Raw genomic sequence first — 14,686 nt, forward strand, 5'->3', positions numbered from 1 at the left:
AGGACACCGGGGAGAACTCTCCTGCTCTTCTTCAAAATAGTGCCAAGGGATTATTTAACGTCTCATCCGAAAGATGGCACCTCCGACAGTGCGGCACTCCCACAGTACTGCATTCGCGTGTCAGCCTAGATTTTGTGCTCAAGTCTCTGGAGTGGAACTGGAACCTATAACCTTCATGAGCCAGAAATGAGCGTGATATCGCTGAGCCACGGCTGACACCATGTAGTGACGTCAAACTTGCATTTTAAAAGAATATATATTGTAGTAGGAAAGAAAGACTGAGGAGTTTTCCCAGTTTTGAGGTCTGAGGAAAGACTGAGTTAGACTAGAAGACATTGTGATGAGTCTTGATTTCAAGACACTGGCGTGGAGGAATGTGTAGTCTTGGAAAGAATACAAATGGAAATTTCAGCAGAACAACAGGTCTGAGTGCAGTATTCAAGTCTTGAACAGATTTGGCTCTATGTGGAGTTAAATTATTGATGGGATGGAAAATAAAACCATGCTGCTTGAAAACAGCTTTTACAATGCAAATGTGGGAACTCGGAGAAGGTGGTGAGGTTAAGAATGTCAAGGGATGAAAAGATATGGGTGGAGACATCAAAGGTGTTATCTGCTAGATTTCTGAAAGATGTGAGGAATCTGCCTTTGAAGAAATTAATGAAGCAAGATTTTTATTGCATCACTGAAGGACATGAAGAATATTAAGATGTGATTCACCACTTCCATTGCAAGAGGACTCCACTCCCTCCACCACCCCATTGGTGGGCATGCCTTCGCTCTTCTAAGTCCCACTCTGTCACTCCCACCTCTCTCCAAACTCCTCCACATCCCCACTTTCTTCCCTCTTCTCCTCTGTCCTCACTACTCTCCTCTGTTCTCCTCTTCACCCAGTTTCGAACACCCTTACAAGAATGATGCCACGGCCATGGAGAGAATCCAGAAGGATTCACTGAGATGATCCTAAGGATGAGACTTTAGTTATGAGGAGGTGACAAGGGAAATCGGTGTTCTTCATTCGAACAGCGAAAGCTAAAATCGGGTATTCAAAATTTAGAGGTTTTGATGACGTAAATCGGGTAATGCTTTGTCCATTGGTCAGTGAGTCAGTAAATAGAGCCCATAAATTTAAGATCATTACCAAAAGGACAAAGGGACAGGTTCGGTGTTTTTTTTTTTAAAAACAGGTGATATTTAAGCCATAAATGCCCTTCCAGAAATAGTGGAAGCAGAATCCATAATAGCTTTTAAAATGGATGTGAAATATTTTCAGAAGAGAATTTTTAAGTGGGGAAAAGAACTGGAGAATGGTTAAGTAGAAAGATCTTTTAGGGAGCCGGCACAAGAACGATGGGCTGAAGGGCCTCTTGTGCTGTAAAATTCTATGAAAGCATCAAAATGACTTGGGTCACAGTGTGTCCATCTTCCGAATATCTAGAAAGAGACATCCTTACTGCATTATAATATTACTCTCCTGCAAATCAAGTCAGGGAACCGAAACAGATTCTCAGTTTTAGAAATTGAATTCTGAAAGTTTGAGGGCGGGTGGGAGACAGGGTGGGGTTGAGAGAACACAAAATGGTGTAAATTCACAACAGGGCTATCTATTATTTGAGTCCAAGCGTGTGATGCATGGCCTCTGCCTAGAATTGAGCGGGTGTTGTGCAGTCCAGACCCCCTTCCTGTAGACCTATACAACAGTTCGCCCCACTCAGAGAGTACAACACACTCCTGTAGAGAGGGGATCGGTTATAGCCAAGGAGAACACACGTGACCACTGGTCCCCAGCTGTACAAAAGGTGATGCCACCCAACACTGTCCCTGGAAGTGCTGGGTCTCCACCCGTATTCGTGTCGGATCGGGAAGACATTAAATTAATATACGGATATGCACAAGTAGCCTGCCACAGTACCGTTCTGTAAATCCTGTGTCATGGGTGTCATCATCATCATCATCAACATAGGCAGTCTCTCGAATCGAGGATGACCTGCTTCCACGCCATAAAGGGATGAGTTCATAGGTAGAAACATAGAAAATAGGTGCAGGAGCACGCCATTCGGCCTTTCGAGCCTGCACCGCCATTCAGTATGATCATGGCTGAACATGCAACTTCAGTACCCCACTCGCGCCTTCTTTCCATACCTCCCTGATCTGGGGGTAGCTCTGTTAATAAGGGATGATATCAGGGCAGTTGTGAGGGATGATATTGGCTCCAATGAACAAAATGTTGAATCATTGTGGGTGGAGATTAGAGATAGTAAGGGGAAAAAGTCACTGGTCGGCGTAGTTTATAGGCCCCCAAATAATAACTTCATGGTGGGGTGGGCAATAATCAAGGGAATAATGGAGGCATGTGAAAAAGGAACGGCAGTAGTTATGGGGGATTTTAACCTACATATCGATTGGTCAAATCAAATCGCAGGGGGTAGCCTGGAGGAGGAATTCATAGAATGCATACGGGATTGTTTCTTAGAACAGTATGTAACAGAGCCTACAAGGGAGCAAGCCATTTTGGATCTGGTCCTGTGTAACGAGACAGGAAAAATAAATGATCTCCTCGTAAAAGATCCTCTTGGAATGAGTGATCACAATATGGTTGAATTTGTAATACAGATTGAGGGTGAGGAAGTTGTGTCAGAAACGAGCGTACTATGCTTAAACAAAGGGGACTATAGTGGGATGAGGGCAGAGTTGGCTAAAGTAGACTGGAAACAAGGACGAAACGGTGGCACAATTGAGGAACAGTGGAGGACTTTTAAGGAGCTCTTTCATAATGCGCAACAAAAACATATTCCAGTGAAAAAGAAGGGCGGCAAGAGAAGAGATAACCAGCCGTGGATAACCAAGGAAATAAAGGAAAGTATCAAATCAAAGACCAATGCGTAAAAGGTGGCCAAGGTTAGTGGGAAACTAGAGGATTGGGAAGATTTTAAGCAACAGCAAAGAATGACTAAAAAAGCAATAAAGAAAGGGAAGATAGATTACGAAGGTAAACTTGCGCAAAACATAAAAACAGATAGTAAAAGCTTTTACAGATATATAAAACGGAAAAGAGTGACTAAAGTAAATGTTAGTCCCTTAGAAGATGAAAAGGGGGATTTAATAATGGAAAATGTGGAAATGGCTGAGACCTTAAACAATTATTTTGCTTCCGTCTTCACAGTGCAAGACACAAAAACCATGCCAAAAATTGCTGGTCATAGGAATGTGGGAAGGGAGGACCTTGAGATGATCACTATCACTAGGGAGGTAGTGCTGGACAGACTAATGGGACTGAAGGTAGACAAGTCCCCTGGTCCTGATGAAATGCATCCCAGTGTATTAAAAGAGATGGCGGAAGTTATAGCAGATGCATTTGTTATAATCTACCAAAATTCTCATAACTCTGGGGAGGTACCAGCAGATTGGAGAGCAGCTAATGTAACGCCTCTGTTTAAAAAAGGGGGCAGGCAAAAGGCAGGTAACTATAGGCCGGTTAGTTTAACATCTGTAGTGGGGAAAATGCTTGAAACTATCATTAAGGAAGAAATAGCGGGACATCTGGATAGGAAGAGTGCAATCAAGCAGACACAGCATGGATTCATGAAAGGGAAATCATGTTTAACTAACTTACTGGAATTCTTTGAGGATATAACGAGCATGGTGGATAGAGGTGTACCGATGGATGTGGTGTATTTAGATTTCCAAAAGGCATTCGATAAGGTGCCACACAAAAGGTTACTGCAGAAGATAAAGTTATGCGGAGTCAGAGGAAATGTATTAGCATGGATAGAGAATTGGCTGGCGAACAGAAAGCAGAGAGTCGGGATAAATGGGTCCTTTTCCGGTTGGAAATCAGTGGTTAGTGGTGTGCCACAGGGATCAGTGCCACAACTGTTTACAATATACATAGATGACCTAGAGGAGGGGACAGAGTGTAGTGCAACAAAATTTGCAGATGACACTAAGATTAATGGGAAAGCGGGTTGTGTAGAGGACTGAGAGAGGCTGCAAGGAGATTTGGATAGGTTAAGCGAATGGGCTAAGGTTTGGCAGATGGAATACAATGTCGGAAAGTGTGAGGTCATCCACCTTGGGGGAAAAAAAACAGTAAAAGGGAATATTATTTGAATGGGGAGAAATTACAACATGCTGTGGTGCAGAGGGACCTGGGAGTCCTTGTGCATGAATCCCAAAAGGTTAGTTTGCAGGTGCAGCAGGTAATCAGGAAGGCGAATGGAATGTTGGCCTTCATTGCGAAAGGGATGGAGTACAAAAGCAGGGAGGTCCTGCTGCAACTGTATAAGATATTGGTAAGGCCGCACCTGGAGTACTGCGTGCAGTTTTGGTCACCTTACTTAAGGAAGGATATACTAGCTTTGGAAGGGGTACAGAGACGATTCACTAGGCTGATTCGAGAAATGAGGGGGTTAGCTTATGATGATAGATTGAGTAGACTGGGTCTTTACTCGTTGGAGTTCAGAAGGATGAGGGGTGATCTTATAGAAACATTTAAAATCATGAAAGGGATAGACAAGATAGAGGCAGAGAGGTTGTTTCCATTGGTGGGGGAGACTAGAACTAGGGGGCACAGCCTCAAAATACGGAGGAGCCAATTTAAAACCGAGTTGAGAAGGAATTTCTTCTCCCAGAGGGTTGTGAATCTGAGGAATTCTCTGCCCAAGGAAGCAGTTGAGGCTGGCTCATTGAATGTTTTCAAGTCAAAGATAGATAGATTTTTAAGCAATAAGGGAATTAAGGGTTATGGGGAGCGGGCGGGTAAGTGGAGCTGAGTCCACGACCAGATCAGCCATGATCTTATTGAATGGTGGAACAGGCTCGAGGGACTAGATGGCCTACTCCTGTTCCTAATTCTTATGTTCTTATGTTCTTATGATCCCCTTAGTCTAACTCCCTCTTGAATATATCCAACGAACTGGACTCAACAACTTTCTGTGGTTGAGAATTCCACAGGTTCACCACTCTCTGGGTGAAAAGGTTTCTCCTCATCTCGGTCCTAAATGGCTTACCCCTTCTCCTTAGACTATGACCCCTGGTTCTGGACTTCCCCAACATTGGGAACATTCTTCCTGCATCTAACCTGTCCAGTCCCGTCATAATTTTATATGTTTCTATGAGATCCCCTCTCACTCTTCTAAATTCCAGTGAGTATAAGCCTAGCCGATCCAGTCTTTCTTCATATGTCAGTCCTGCCATCCCAGGAATTAGTCTGGTGAACCTTCACTGCACTCCCTCAAAAGCGTTCTTCCTCAGATTAGGAGACCAAAACTGCACACAATACCCAAGGTCTGGTCTCACCAAGGTCCTGTACAACTGCAGTCAGACATCCCTGCTCCTTTACTCACATCCTCTCGCTATGAAGGCCAGCATGCCATTTGCTTTCTTTACTGCCTGCTGTATCTGCATGCCTACCTTCAGTGACTGATATGCCATGACACCCAGGTCTTATTACACCTCCCCTTTTCCTAATCTGTCACCATTCAGATAATAATCTGCCTTCCTAAGGGAATAACCTCACATTATACTGCATCTGCCATGCAACCTGTCCAAGTCACACTGCAGCCTCTTAGCATCCTCCTCACAGCTCACACTGCCACCCAGCTTAGTATCATCCGCAAACTTGGAGATATTACATTTAATTTCTTCGTTTAAATCATTAATGTATATTGTAAAGAGCTGGGGTCCCAGCACTGAACCTTGCGCCACCCCACTAGTCACTGCCTGCCATTCTGAAAAGGACCCGTTTATTCTCACTCTTTGTTTCCTGTCTGCCAACCAGTTCTCTATCCACGTCAATACATTATCCCCAATATCATGTGCTTTAATTTTGCACGCTCAAATCTCTTGTGTGGGACCTTGTCAAAAGCCTTTTGAAAGACCAAATACACCACATCCACTGGTTCTCCATTATCCACTCTTATTAGTTACATCCTCAAAAAACTCTAGAAGATTTGTCAAGCATGATTTCTCTTTCATAAATCCATGCTGACTTGGACCGATCCTGCCACTGCTTTCCATATGCGCTGCTAATACATCTTTAATAATTGATTCCAACATTTTCCCCACCACCGATGTCAGGCTAACCAGTCTATAATTTTTTTTTCTCTCCCTCCTTTTTTAAAAAGTGGGCTTACATTAGCTACCCTCCAATCCATACGTACTGATCCAGAGTCCATGGAATTTTGAAAATGACCACCAATGCATCTACTATTTCTAAGGCCACTTCCTTAAGTACTCTGGGATGCAGACTATCAGGACCTGGGGATTTATCGGCCTTCAGTCCCATCAGTTTCCCTAACACCATTTCCTGACTAATAAGGATTTCCCTCAGTTCCTCCTTCTCGCTAGACCCTCGGTCCCCTAGTATTTTCGGGGCGTTATTCGTGTCTTCCTTCAATGAAGGACCAGATCCCGAACTACATGTTGAAGGGTGGAAGATGCCTGTGCTTGGATTTTTTTAACGTGTGGTGACCGTTGCACACCAGCCACCACACGGGCTTGACAGAGCTAGGTCTTGGTCCAGTGACAAGGATTACCCAAGATTAACTGGAGACCAGTTCTGCTGCGCAGATTGAGCGCGCACACGTATCGCAGTGTGGGCTGGCCCGTGCTGCTCCTGGGCCCTCCCCTCTTCTGGGCCCCAGATTCACGCCTCTTCTGGGCCCCGGTGTACACCGCAACTGTATCCGTGTGAAAACAAGTGAATGTTTTTTTTATTGGGGGAAGGGAAGTTTTAAAAAATATTAAATGCACAAAAGATGTTTTATACCAGGACTGCTCATTGTTACACGCTTGCCAATTTTTCTGTTTCAACTTGTGTTTGTATTTTTGCTTTATTGAAATAAGATGTGGCAAGAAAAACAAAAGAGTCAACATTTTAAGAAGGGACTTGCAGGGAAAGTTAACCAGTCGTTCCCTTCAGGATCTACTGTGCACTCCCAGCAGTTTCAGATTCCGGGGGGGGGGTGGGGATACAACACTATTTAAACCACTGACCTCTGCTCAGATTCAGTGAATAACTGAGGCCCCAATCCACATCTCACCCAAACCAGTGCCATCCACTCAGACAAGAACCTGCTGAGCCAGTTCTCTAGCTGCATAAATGCACACGATCGATTCAAAAATAGGTGAACCATGCCCTCTAGAGGAAGTTCACATGACTCTGATTAGGTTTCAGATCCCAGGTCTCCTAGTCAAAAGAGTTCAGCACTGTTGTAATGCATTGTACAGCACTTCGCTCTGGTATCTGAACACAGAGAAACAAAAGGAGCTTATTAAGTCTCCTAATTACATTTGTGACTAACTTCAAAGCCATTGAGATAAATAGGAAAGAAAGAAAAAAAGACTTTCACGACCACCGGACGAGTCATAAGAACATAAGAAATAGGAGTAGGCCAAACAGCCCCTCGCGCCTGCTCCGCCATTCAATACGATCATGGCTGATCTGATCATGGACTCAGGTCCACTTCCCCGTCCACTCCCCATAACCTCTTATTCCCTTGCCCGTTAAGAAACTGTCTATCTCTGTCTTAAACATATTCAATGTCCCAGCTTCCACAGCTCTCTCGGGCAGCGAATTCCACATAAGAACATAAGAATTAGGAACAGGAGTAGGCCATCTAGCCCCTCGAGCCTGCTCCGCCATTCAATAAGATCATGGCTGATCTGGCCGTGGACTCAGCTCCACTTACCCGCCCGCTCCCTGTAACCCTTAATTCCCTTATTGGTTAAATCCACAGATTTACAAACCTCAGAAGAAATTCCTCCTCATCCCAGTTTTAAATGGGCGGCTCCTTATTCTAACATTATGCCCCCTAAAGCAGCTTAAAGCGCTTTACAGCCAATAAAGTACTTTTGAAGTGTAGTCACTATTGTAATGTAGAAAACGCGGCAGCCAATTTGCACCCAACAACAGCCTTGAAATAAATAACAGATAAACTTGTTTTTTTTTAGTGATGCTGGTTGAGAGATAAATGTTGACCAGCATATCGGGAACAAATCCTCTACTAAACAGTGCCATGAGATCTTTTATGTCCACCTGAGGGTTGAGCATCTCATTACAAAGATGGTATCTGACAGTGTCGCACTCCCTCAGTACTGCGCTGGATTGTGTGCTCAATTCTTTGAGTGGGACTTGAAATTCTTTGGCATTCTCGACCCCAGAGGGTCGTGGATGCTCCGTTGATGAGTATATTCAAGATTGAGATCTATAGATCTTTGGAGACCGAGGGAATCAAGAGATATGGAGATATGGTGGGAAAGTAGAGTTGATGTAGAAGATTAACCATAAATGGGACATCTGGTCTACTCTTGCTGCTATTTCTTATGAACCCACAGCCTTTTGCCTTTTGATTCAGAGGCGAAAGTGCTATCAAGTGAGCCATGGCTGACACGTAGAAAAATACAATGTGTGAGGGAATTGGAAGAAGGGTGATGCAAGACAGTGGGGCGACATATGGACAGTATGAGGGGAGGAAATTGGGAAAAGAACACCCCAAGCAGCTCACTTGGATGATCTCTCTGAAGAGTAAAGCTCAAGCAATAATCTGAATTTTATGTGTTGTGTCACAGACTCACTCCTATCCACTACCTGTTATAAACATAAGCCAGCGAACCTTTAACGGTTAAACTTCAGTGGTTTAGGGAGATATTTGTCAGAATTCTTTAAAATGGGATCTGTTATATAAAGACTATTTGCACCACGGAATATTGCATGAAAATCCTTTTAAAAATACTATTTTGAGGGAAAAATTCAATGCAGGTTAATCTGTGCGGCCTGTCTTCCTTCATTTTGACAATGTATCTGCTTCACGTCAGAGGACTGTATGGGGTGCGTGTATGTGTGTTTATCATAGAATCATAGAAATTTACAGCACGGAAGGAGGCCATTTTGGCCCATTGTGTCTGTACCGGCCGACAGAGTTATCCAGCCTAATCCCACTTTCCAACTCTTGGTCCATAGCCTTGTAGGTTACGGCACTTCAAGTGCATATCCAGGTACTTTTTAAATGTGGTGAAGGTTTCTGCCTCTACCATCCTTTCAGGCAGTGAGTTCCAGACCCCCACCACCCTCTGGGTGAAAAAGATTCCCCTCAAATCTCTAAACCTCCGACCAATTACTTTAAATCTATGTCCCCTGGTTGTTGACCTCTCTAAGGGAAATAGGTCCATCCTATCCACCCTATCTAGGTCCCACATAATTTTATACACCTCAATAAGGTCTCCCCTCAGCCTCGTCTGTTCCAAAGGAAACAAACCCAGCCTATCCAATCTTTCCTCATAGCTAAAATTCTCCCGTCCAGGCAACATCCTTGTAGATCTCCTCTGTACTCTCTCTAGTGCAATCACACCTTTCCTGTAATGTGGTGATCAGAACTACACGCAGTACTTTAGCTGTGGCCTAACTAGTGCTTTATACAGTTCAAGCATAACCTCCCTGCTCTTGTATCCTATGCCTCGGCTAATAAAGGAAAGTATTCCGTATGCCTTCTTAACCACCTTATCTACCTGGTCTACTACCTTCAGAGGGACTTGGTCCCTCTATTCCTATACGCTTCTCAGTATCCTACCATTTATTGTCTATTCCCTTGCCTTTTTGGCACTCCCCAAATGCATTACCTCACACTTCTCAGGATTGAATTCTATTTGCCATTGTTCTGCCAACCTCACCAGTTCATTGATATCTTCCTGCAGTCTACAGCTTTCTTCTTCTTTATCAACCACATGGCCAATTTTTGTACCATCTGCAAACTTTTTAATCATACCCCCTGCATTCAAGTCTAAATCGTTACTATATAACCACAAAAAGCAAGGGACCTCCTACTGAGCCCTGTGGAATCCCACTAGAAAAAGCCTTCCAGTCTCCAAAGTACCCATCAACCATTACCCTTTGCTTCGTTTATGTAATTATTTTTTAATAAAACCCTTACTGCCTCCATCTGTTGAGTTGTATCTGTCTGTCTGTGACCAACACCTGAGAGACTCAGCCTGATATTTGTGAAGCACAGTGTGTTGCACGCTTGATCCTGCTCTCGCCCCACATCCACAAACATTTACCTTCAAGCGAGACTTTCTGAATAACAATCAGACCCCAGACACTAATTTAGTCCCTCCTACCGTCCTTTCTGAAAGCAGCTGAATCTGAGCACCGAGTTGAGGATGAGCTCAGGGCCTTCCTACCATGTCAGCGCCACCACCTCTGAGTCAAAAGGTCATGGGTTCAGATCCCACTCCAGAGACTTGACCACAAAAATCTAGGATGACACTTCAGTGTAGTACTGAGCGGGTGCTGTCTATCAGATGAGTCGTTAAACTGAGGTGGTTTAGGTGGGTGAAATGAACCCATGGTACTATTGTGAAGAAGAACCGGGGAACTTCCCCACCCCCTGCTGTGGCAATATTTATTCCTCAACCAACATCACTAAAACAGATTATCTGGGACATATGTGGGACCTTGCTTGCACTAATTGGCTGCCGTATTTCCTACATTACAACAGTGACTACACTTCAAAAGTACTTCATTGGCTGTAACACGCTTTGGGACGTCCTGCAGTCGTGAAAGACGCTATATAAATACAAGTCTTTCCTGGTCTGTCTGGCTTGGTACCATATCATATGGTGCCTTTACAGACTTCACTTCCATTTTGTAACCACAAATTAATTCATGCCTGACACATCATCCTCTGTATCTCATAATGTGCATGTGTGAGACACTGGAAGTGTTAACTTCTCACAAGTTCTTCGTTTGTGATTTACGTCTGCATGTGTGTTTTAATGTAACCAGAGCGAACTACTGTAGCATTGACAGTGATTTTCACAGGGGAGGTGGGAGGGGAGAGCAATGTGTCATTGGAGCCAAGGTTCGATTCAAGATCACCCAAAACTATGATTTCTAAAGTTGGCTTAAAGAGCAATTGTCACTGATGGTAATACCGTTTTTTTTGAGAGATGCTGGCAGGATTAGATATGTTTGTGGCTGGTTTTACAGCTGGGATTTGGGTTTTGTGTGTGTGGGAACTTTACTAGCATATGAACATATAACTGTTATAGTCTATAAAAGACAGCTGCTGCTATAGTTACCAGTGTGGCACTAATTGCTTTTTTTAGGCTTGTTGCCAGACCACAAACCTGCCCTGCCAGAAGGTCATGTTCCGAAAAAACAGAAGCCCCACTTAAACAGGTAAGTGCTTTTTTTTTGAGATGTGAAGAAGAAAAACACAAAAGGCCACATTCCCACAGGACCCACGAAATTTCCGTATTGGGCAAATTTTTTTGAGGGGTGAAATAAGAAATCCGGTTTGCTTGGAAACCTAAACACTTTAAAGGACTCTGTCTTTGTAATAAGTAGATTAAAAAGCTAGTGCTGCCAACTTAAAAGCACCAGGAGGGGTACACCTACCAGTAACTGGTGGTCTGAAGGGCTTAACCATTGGGCTGTAGAACCAGTGGTGCGCTGGTCTGTAAATGGTGGACTGAAGGATCTAACCATTAGGTTGTAGAGCCAAGAGGGGTGCTCTGGTCAGGAAGTGGAGGTCTGAGGCATCCAAACATATTAGACGTTTGATCAAGGACAGTATCCCACTCAGTAAGCTGAAGATTTATGTGCTCAATGATTCGAACAGTTCACGTCCGGGATCTGAAACACTCGGAAGACCAACCACTTTAGTACTTCAGAAGAAACCATTTGTAAAATTGTAGCTGGCACTTGGCGTTGAAGAGTGTATGCGTGCCGGCTATACTGTGAATATTCCAGTGTGAAAGTGTCTCTTGAGCAAGAAGAGCTAACACATTTTTCTGGGGCAAGTTACCCTCCCCATCCCTTGCTCTACAAGATGCACAGGGCCAGACATACAGTATAAACTGCACATCAAAGCATGGGAATTATTTTGGCTCTAGCATCAACTGTTTTCTGCTCAAGCATGGCACAGATAGGCACAAAGTAAAGCTCACTGCCGTCTGTGCTTTCCCATACCATGACAAGACTATTCTGCTCTCTCTCTCCTCTCTCCCCACTCGCCTCCAGTTGCACCAGCCTGATAGTTCCACCTCCACACATTAGTTAGGCCTCTAATGCCAGTTGAGTAGCACATTGAGAACTGGATTGACATGACTTTAGATCGTCTTAGGGAGAATTCTTAAAGTCGGTAGGGAATGGAAACTTCCCAATTGGAATGCATTAGCTTTGAATCCAGCTCCTGGAGTTGCTGGAACAGTTGTCACTCAACTAAAAGAGCCAATTGAAAATAAAATCCATTATATTTTCAGGAGTTATAATGTCAGAGTCTCTCTTTTTTTAGCAAAAAGGATATTGAAGCGGTTAGAACATGGAACTTGCTACCACATGAAGTGGTTGAGATAAATAATCTTTTAAGGGGAAGCTAGACATATACATGAGGGAGAAAGGAATATGCCGATAGGGTTAGATAAGAACATAAGAATTAGGAACAGGAGTAGGCCATACGGTCCCTCGAGCCTGCTCCGCCATTCAATAAGATCATGGCTGATCTGATCATGTACTCAGCTCCACTTCCCCGCCTGCTCCCCATAACCCCTTATCCCCTTATCGTTTAAGAAAGTGTCTATTTCTTAAATTTATTCAATGTCCCAGCTTCCACAGCTCTGAGGCAGTGAATTCCACAGATTTACAACCCTCAGAGAAGAAATTTCTTCTCATCTCTGTTTTAAATGGGCGGCTCCTTATTCTAAGCTTATGCCCTCTAGTTCTAGTCTCCCCCATCAGTAGAAACATCCTCTCTGCATCCACCTTGTCAAGTCCCCTCATAATCTTATATGTTTCGATAAGATCATCTCGCATTCTTCTGAATTCCAATGAGTAGAGGCCCAAACTACTCAACCCCCTCATCCCTGAAATCAACCGAATGAATCTTCTCTGAACTGCTAAAACAAGTATATCCTTTCGTAAATATGGAAACCAAAACTGCACGCAGTATTCCAGGTGTGGCCTCACCAATACCTTATATAGCTGTAGCAAGACTTCCCTGCTTTTATACTCCATCCCCTTTGCAATAAAGGCCAAGATACCATTGGCCTTCCTGATCACTTGCTGCACCTGCATACGATCCTTTTGCATTTCATGCACAAGTATCCCCAGGTCCCACTGTACTGCAGCACTTTGCAATCTCTCCATTAAAATAATAACTTGCTCTTTGATTTTTTTTCTGCCAAAGTGCATGACCTCACATTTTCCAACATTATACTCTATCTGCCAAATTTTTGCCCACTCACTTAGCCTGTCTATGTCCTTTTGCAGATTTTTTGTTTCCTCACACATTGCTTTTCCTCCCATCTTTGTATCGTCAGCAAACTTGGCTACGTTACACTCAGTCCCTTCTTCCAAGTCGTTAATATAGATTGTAAATAGTTGGGATCCCAGCACTGATCCCTGCGGCATCCGACTGGTTGCCAAACAGAGAATGAATCATTTATCTCTACTCTCTGTTTTCTGTTAGTTAGCCAATTCTCTATCCATGCTAATATATTACCCCCCAACCCCGTGAACTTTTATGTTGTGCAGTAACCTTTTATGTGGCACCTTGTCAAATGCCTTCTGAAAGTTCAAATACACCACATCCACTGGTTCCACTTTATCCACCCTGTTAGTTACATCCTCAAAGAACTCCAGCAAATTTGTCAAACGTGACTTCCCCTTCATAAATCTATGCTGATTGCCTGACTGAATTTTGCTTTTCCAAATGTCCTGCTCCTCCTCCTTTTAATGGACTCCAACATTTTCCCAACCACAGATGTTAGACTAACTGGTCTATAGTTTCCTGCTTTTTGTCTGCCTCCTTTTTTAAATCGGGGCGTTACAATCTGCTGGGACCTCTCCAGAATCCAGGGAATTTTGGTAAATTACAACCAATGCATCCACAATCCCTGCTGCTACTTCTCTTAAGACCCGAGGATGCAAGCCATCAGGTCCAGGGGATTTATCTGCCTTTAGTCCCATTATCTTACTGAGTACCACCTCCTTAGTGATTGTGATTGTGTTAAGTTCCTCCCCACATAGCCTCTTGACTATCAACTGTTGGAATATTGTTAGTGTCCTCTACCCTAAAGACTGATGCAAAATATTTGTTCAGAGTTTCTGCCATCTCCATGTTCCCCATTACTAATTCCCTGCTCTCGTCCTCTAAGGGACCAAAATTTACTTTAGCCATTTTTTTTCCTTTTTATATACCTATAGAAACTCTTGCTACCTGTTATTATATTTTGTGCTAGTTTACTTTCATAGGTTAGGTGAAGTAGGGTGCGAGGAGGCTCGTGGAGCATAAACACTAGCATAAACCAGGACTGAAGAATTTTAGCTGTGAGGAAAGATTTGATAGGCTGGGGTTGTTTTCTTTGGAACAGAGGAGGCTGAGGGGAGATTTGATTGAGGTGTATAAAATTATGAGGGGCCTGATAGGAGGGACCTATTTCCCCTAGCAGAGAGATCAACAACCAGGGGGCACAGATTTAAAGTAATTGGTAGAAAGATTAGAGGAGATTTGAGGAGAACATTTTTCATCCAAAGGGTGATGGGAGCCTGGAACTCACTGCTTGAAAGGGTGTAGAGGCAGAAACGCTCATCACATTTAAAAAGTACTTGAAAGTGCCGTAACCTACAGGGCTACGGACCAAGAGCTGGAAAGTGGGAATGGTTGGATAGCCATTTTTTGGTCAA

At 43.6% G+C, this 14,686-nt stretch overlaps 1 protein-coding gene across 3 annotated transcripts in view; it reads left to right on the forward strand.

The window, feature by feature from the left end:
* mrps18a (mitochondrial ribosomal protein S18A) overlaps positions 1 to 14,686 on the forward strand; it is a 124,349-nt gene that overhangs the window by 50,443 nt on the left and 59,220 nt on the right. For all 3 annotated transcript variants that reach the window (XM_070885860.1, XM_070885862.1, XM_070885861.1), the window contains exon 5: positions 11,107 to 11,179. In XM_070885860.1, the coding sequence (XP_070741961.1) occupies positions 11,107 to 11,179 (73 nt within the window). The remainder of the gene's footprint in view (positions 1 to 11,106; positions 11,180 to 14,686) is intronic.

This window comes from Pristiophorus japonicus, chromosome 7 (genome assembly GCF_044704955.1).
Source record: "Pristiophorus japonicus isolate sPriJap1 chromosome 7, sPriJap1.hap1, whole genome shotgun sequence".
Taxonomy (NCBI): Eukaryota; Metazoa; Chordata; class Chondrichthyes; family Pristiophoridae; genus Pristiophorus; species Pristiophorus japonicus.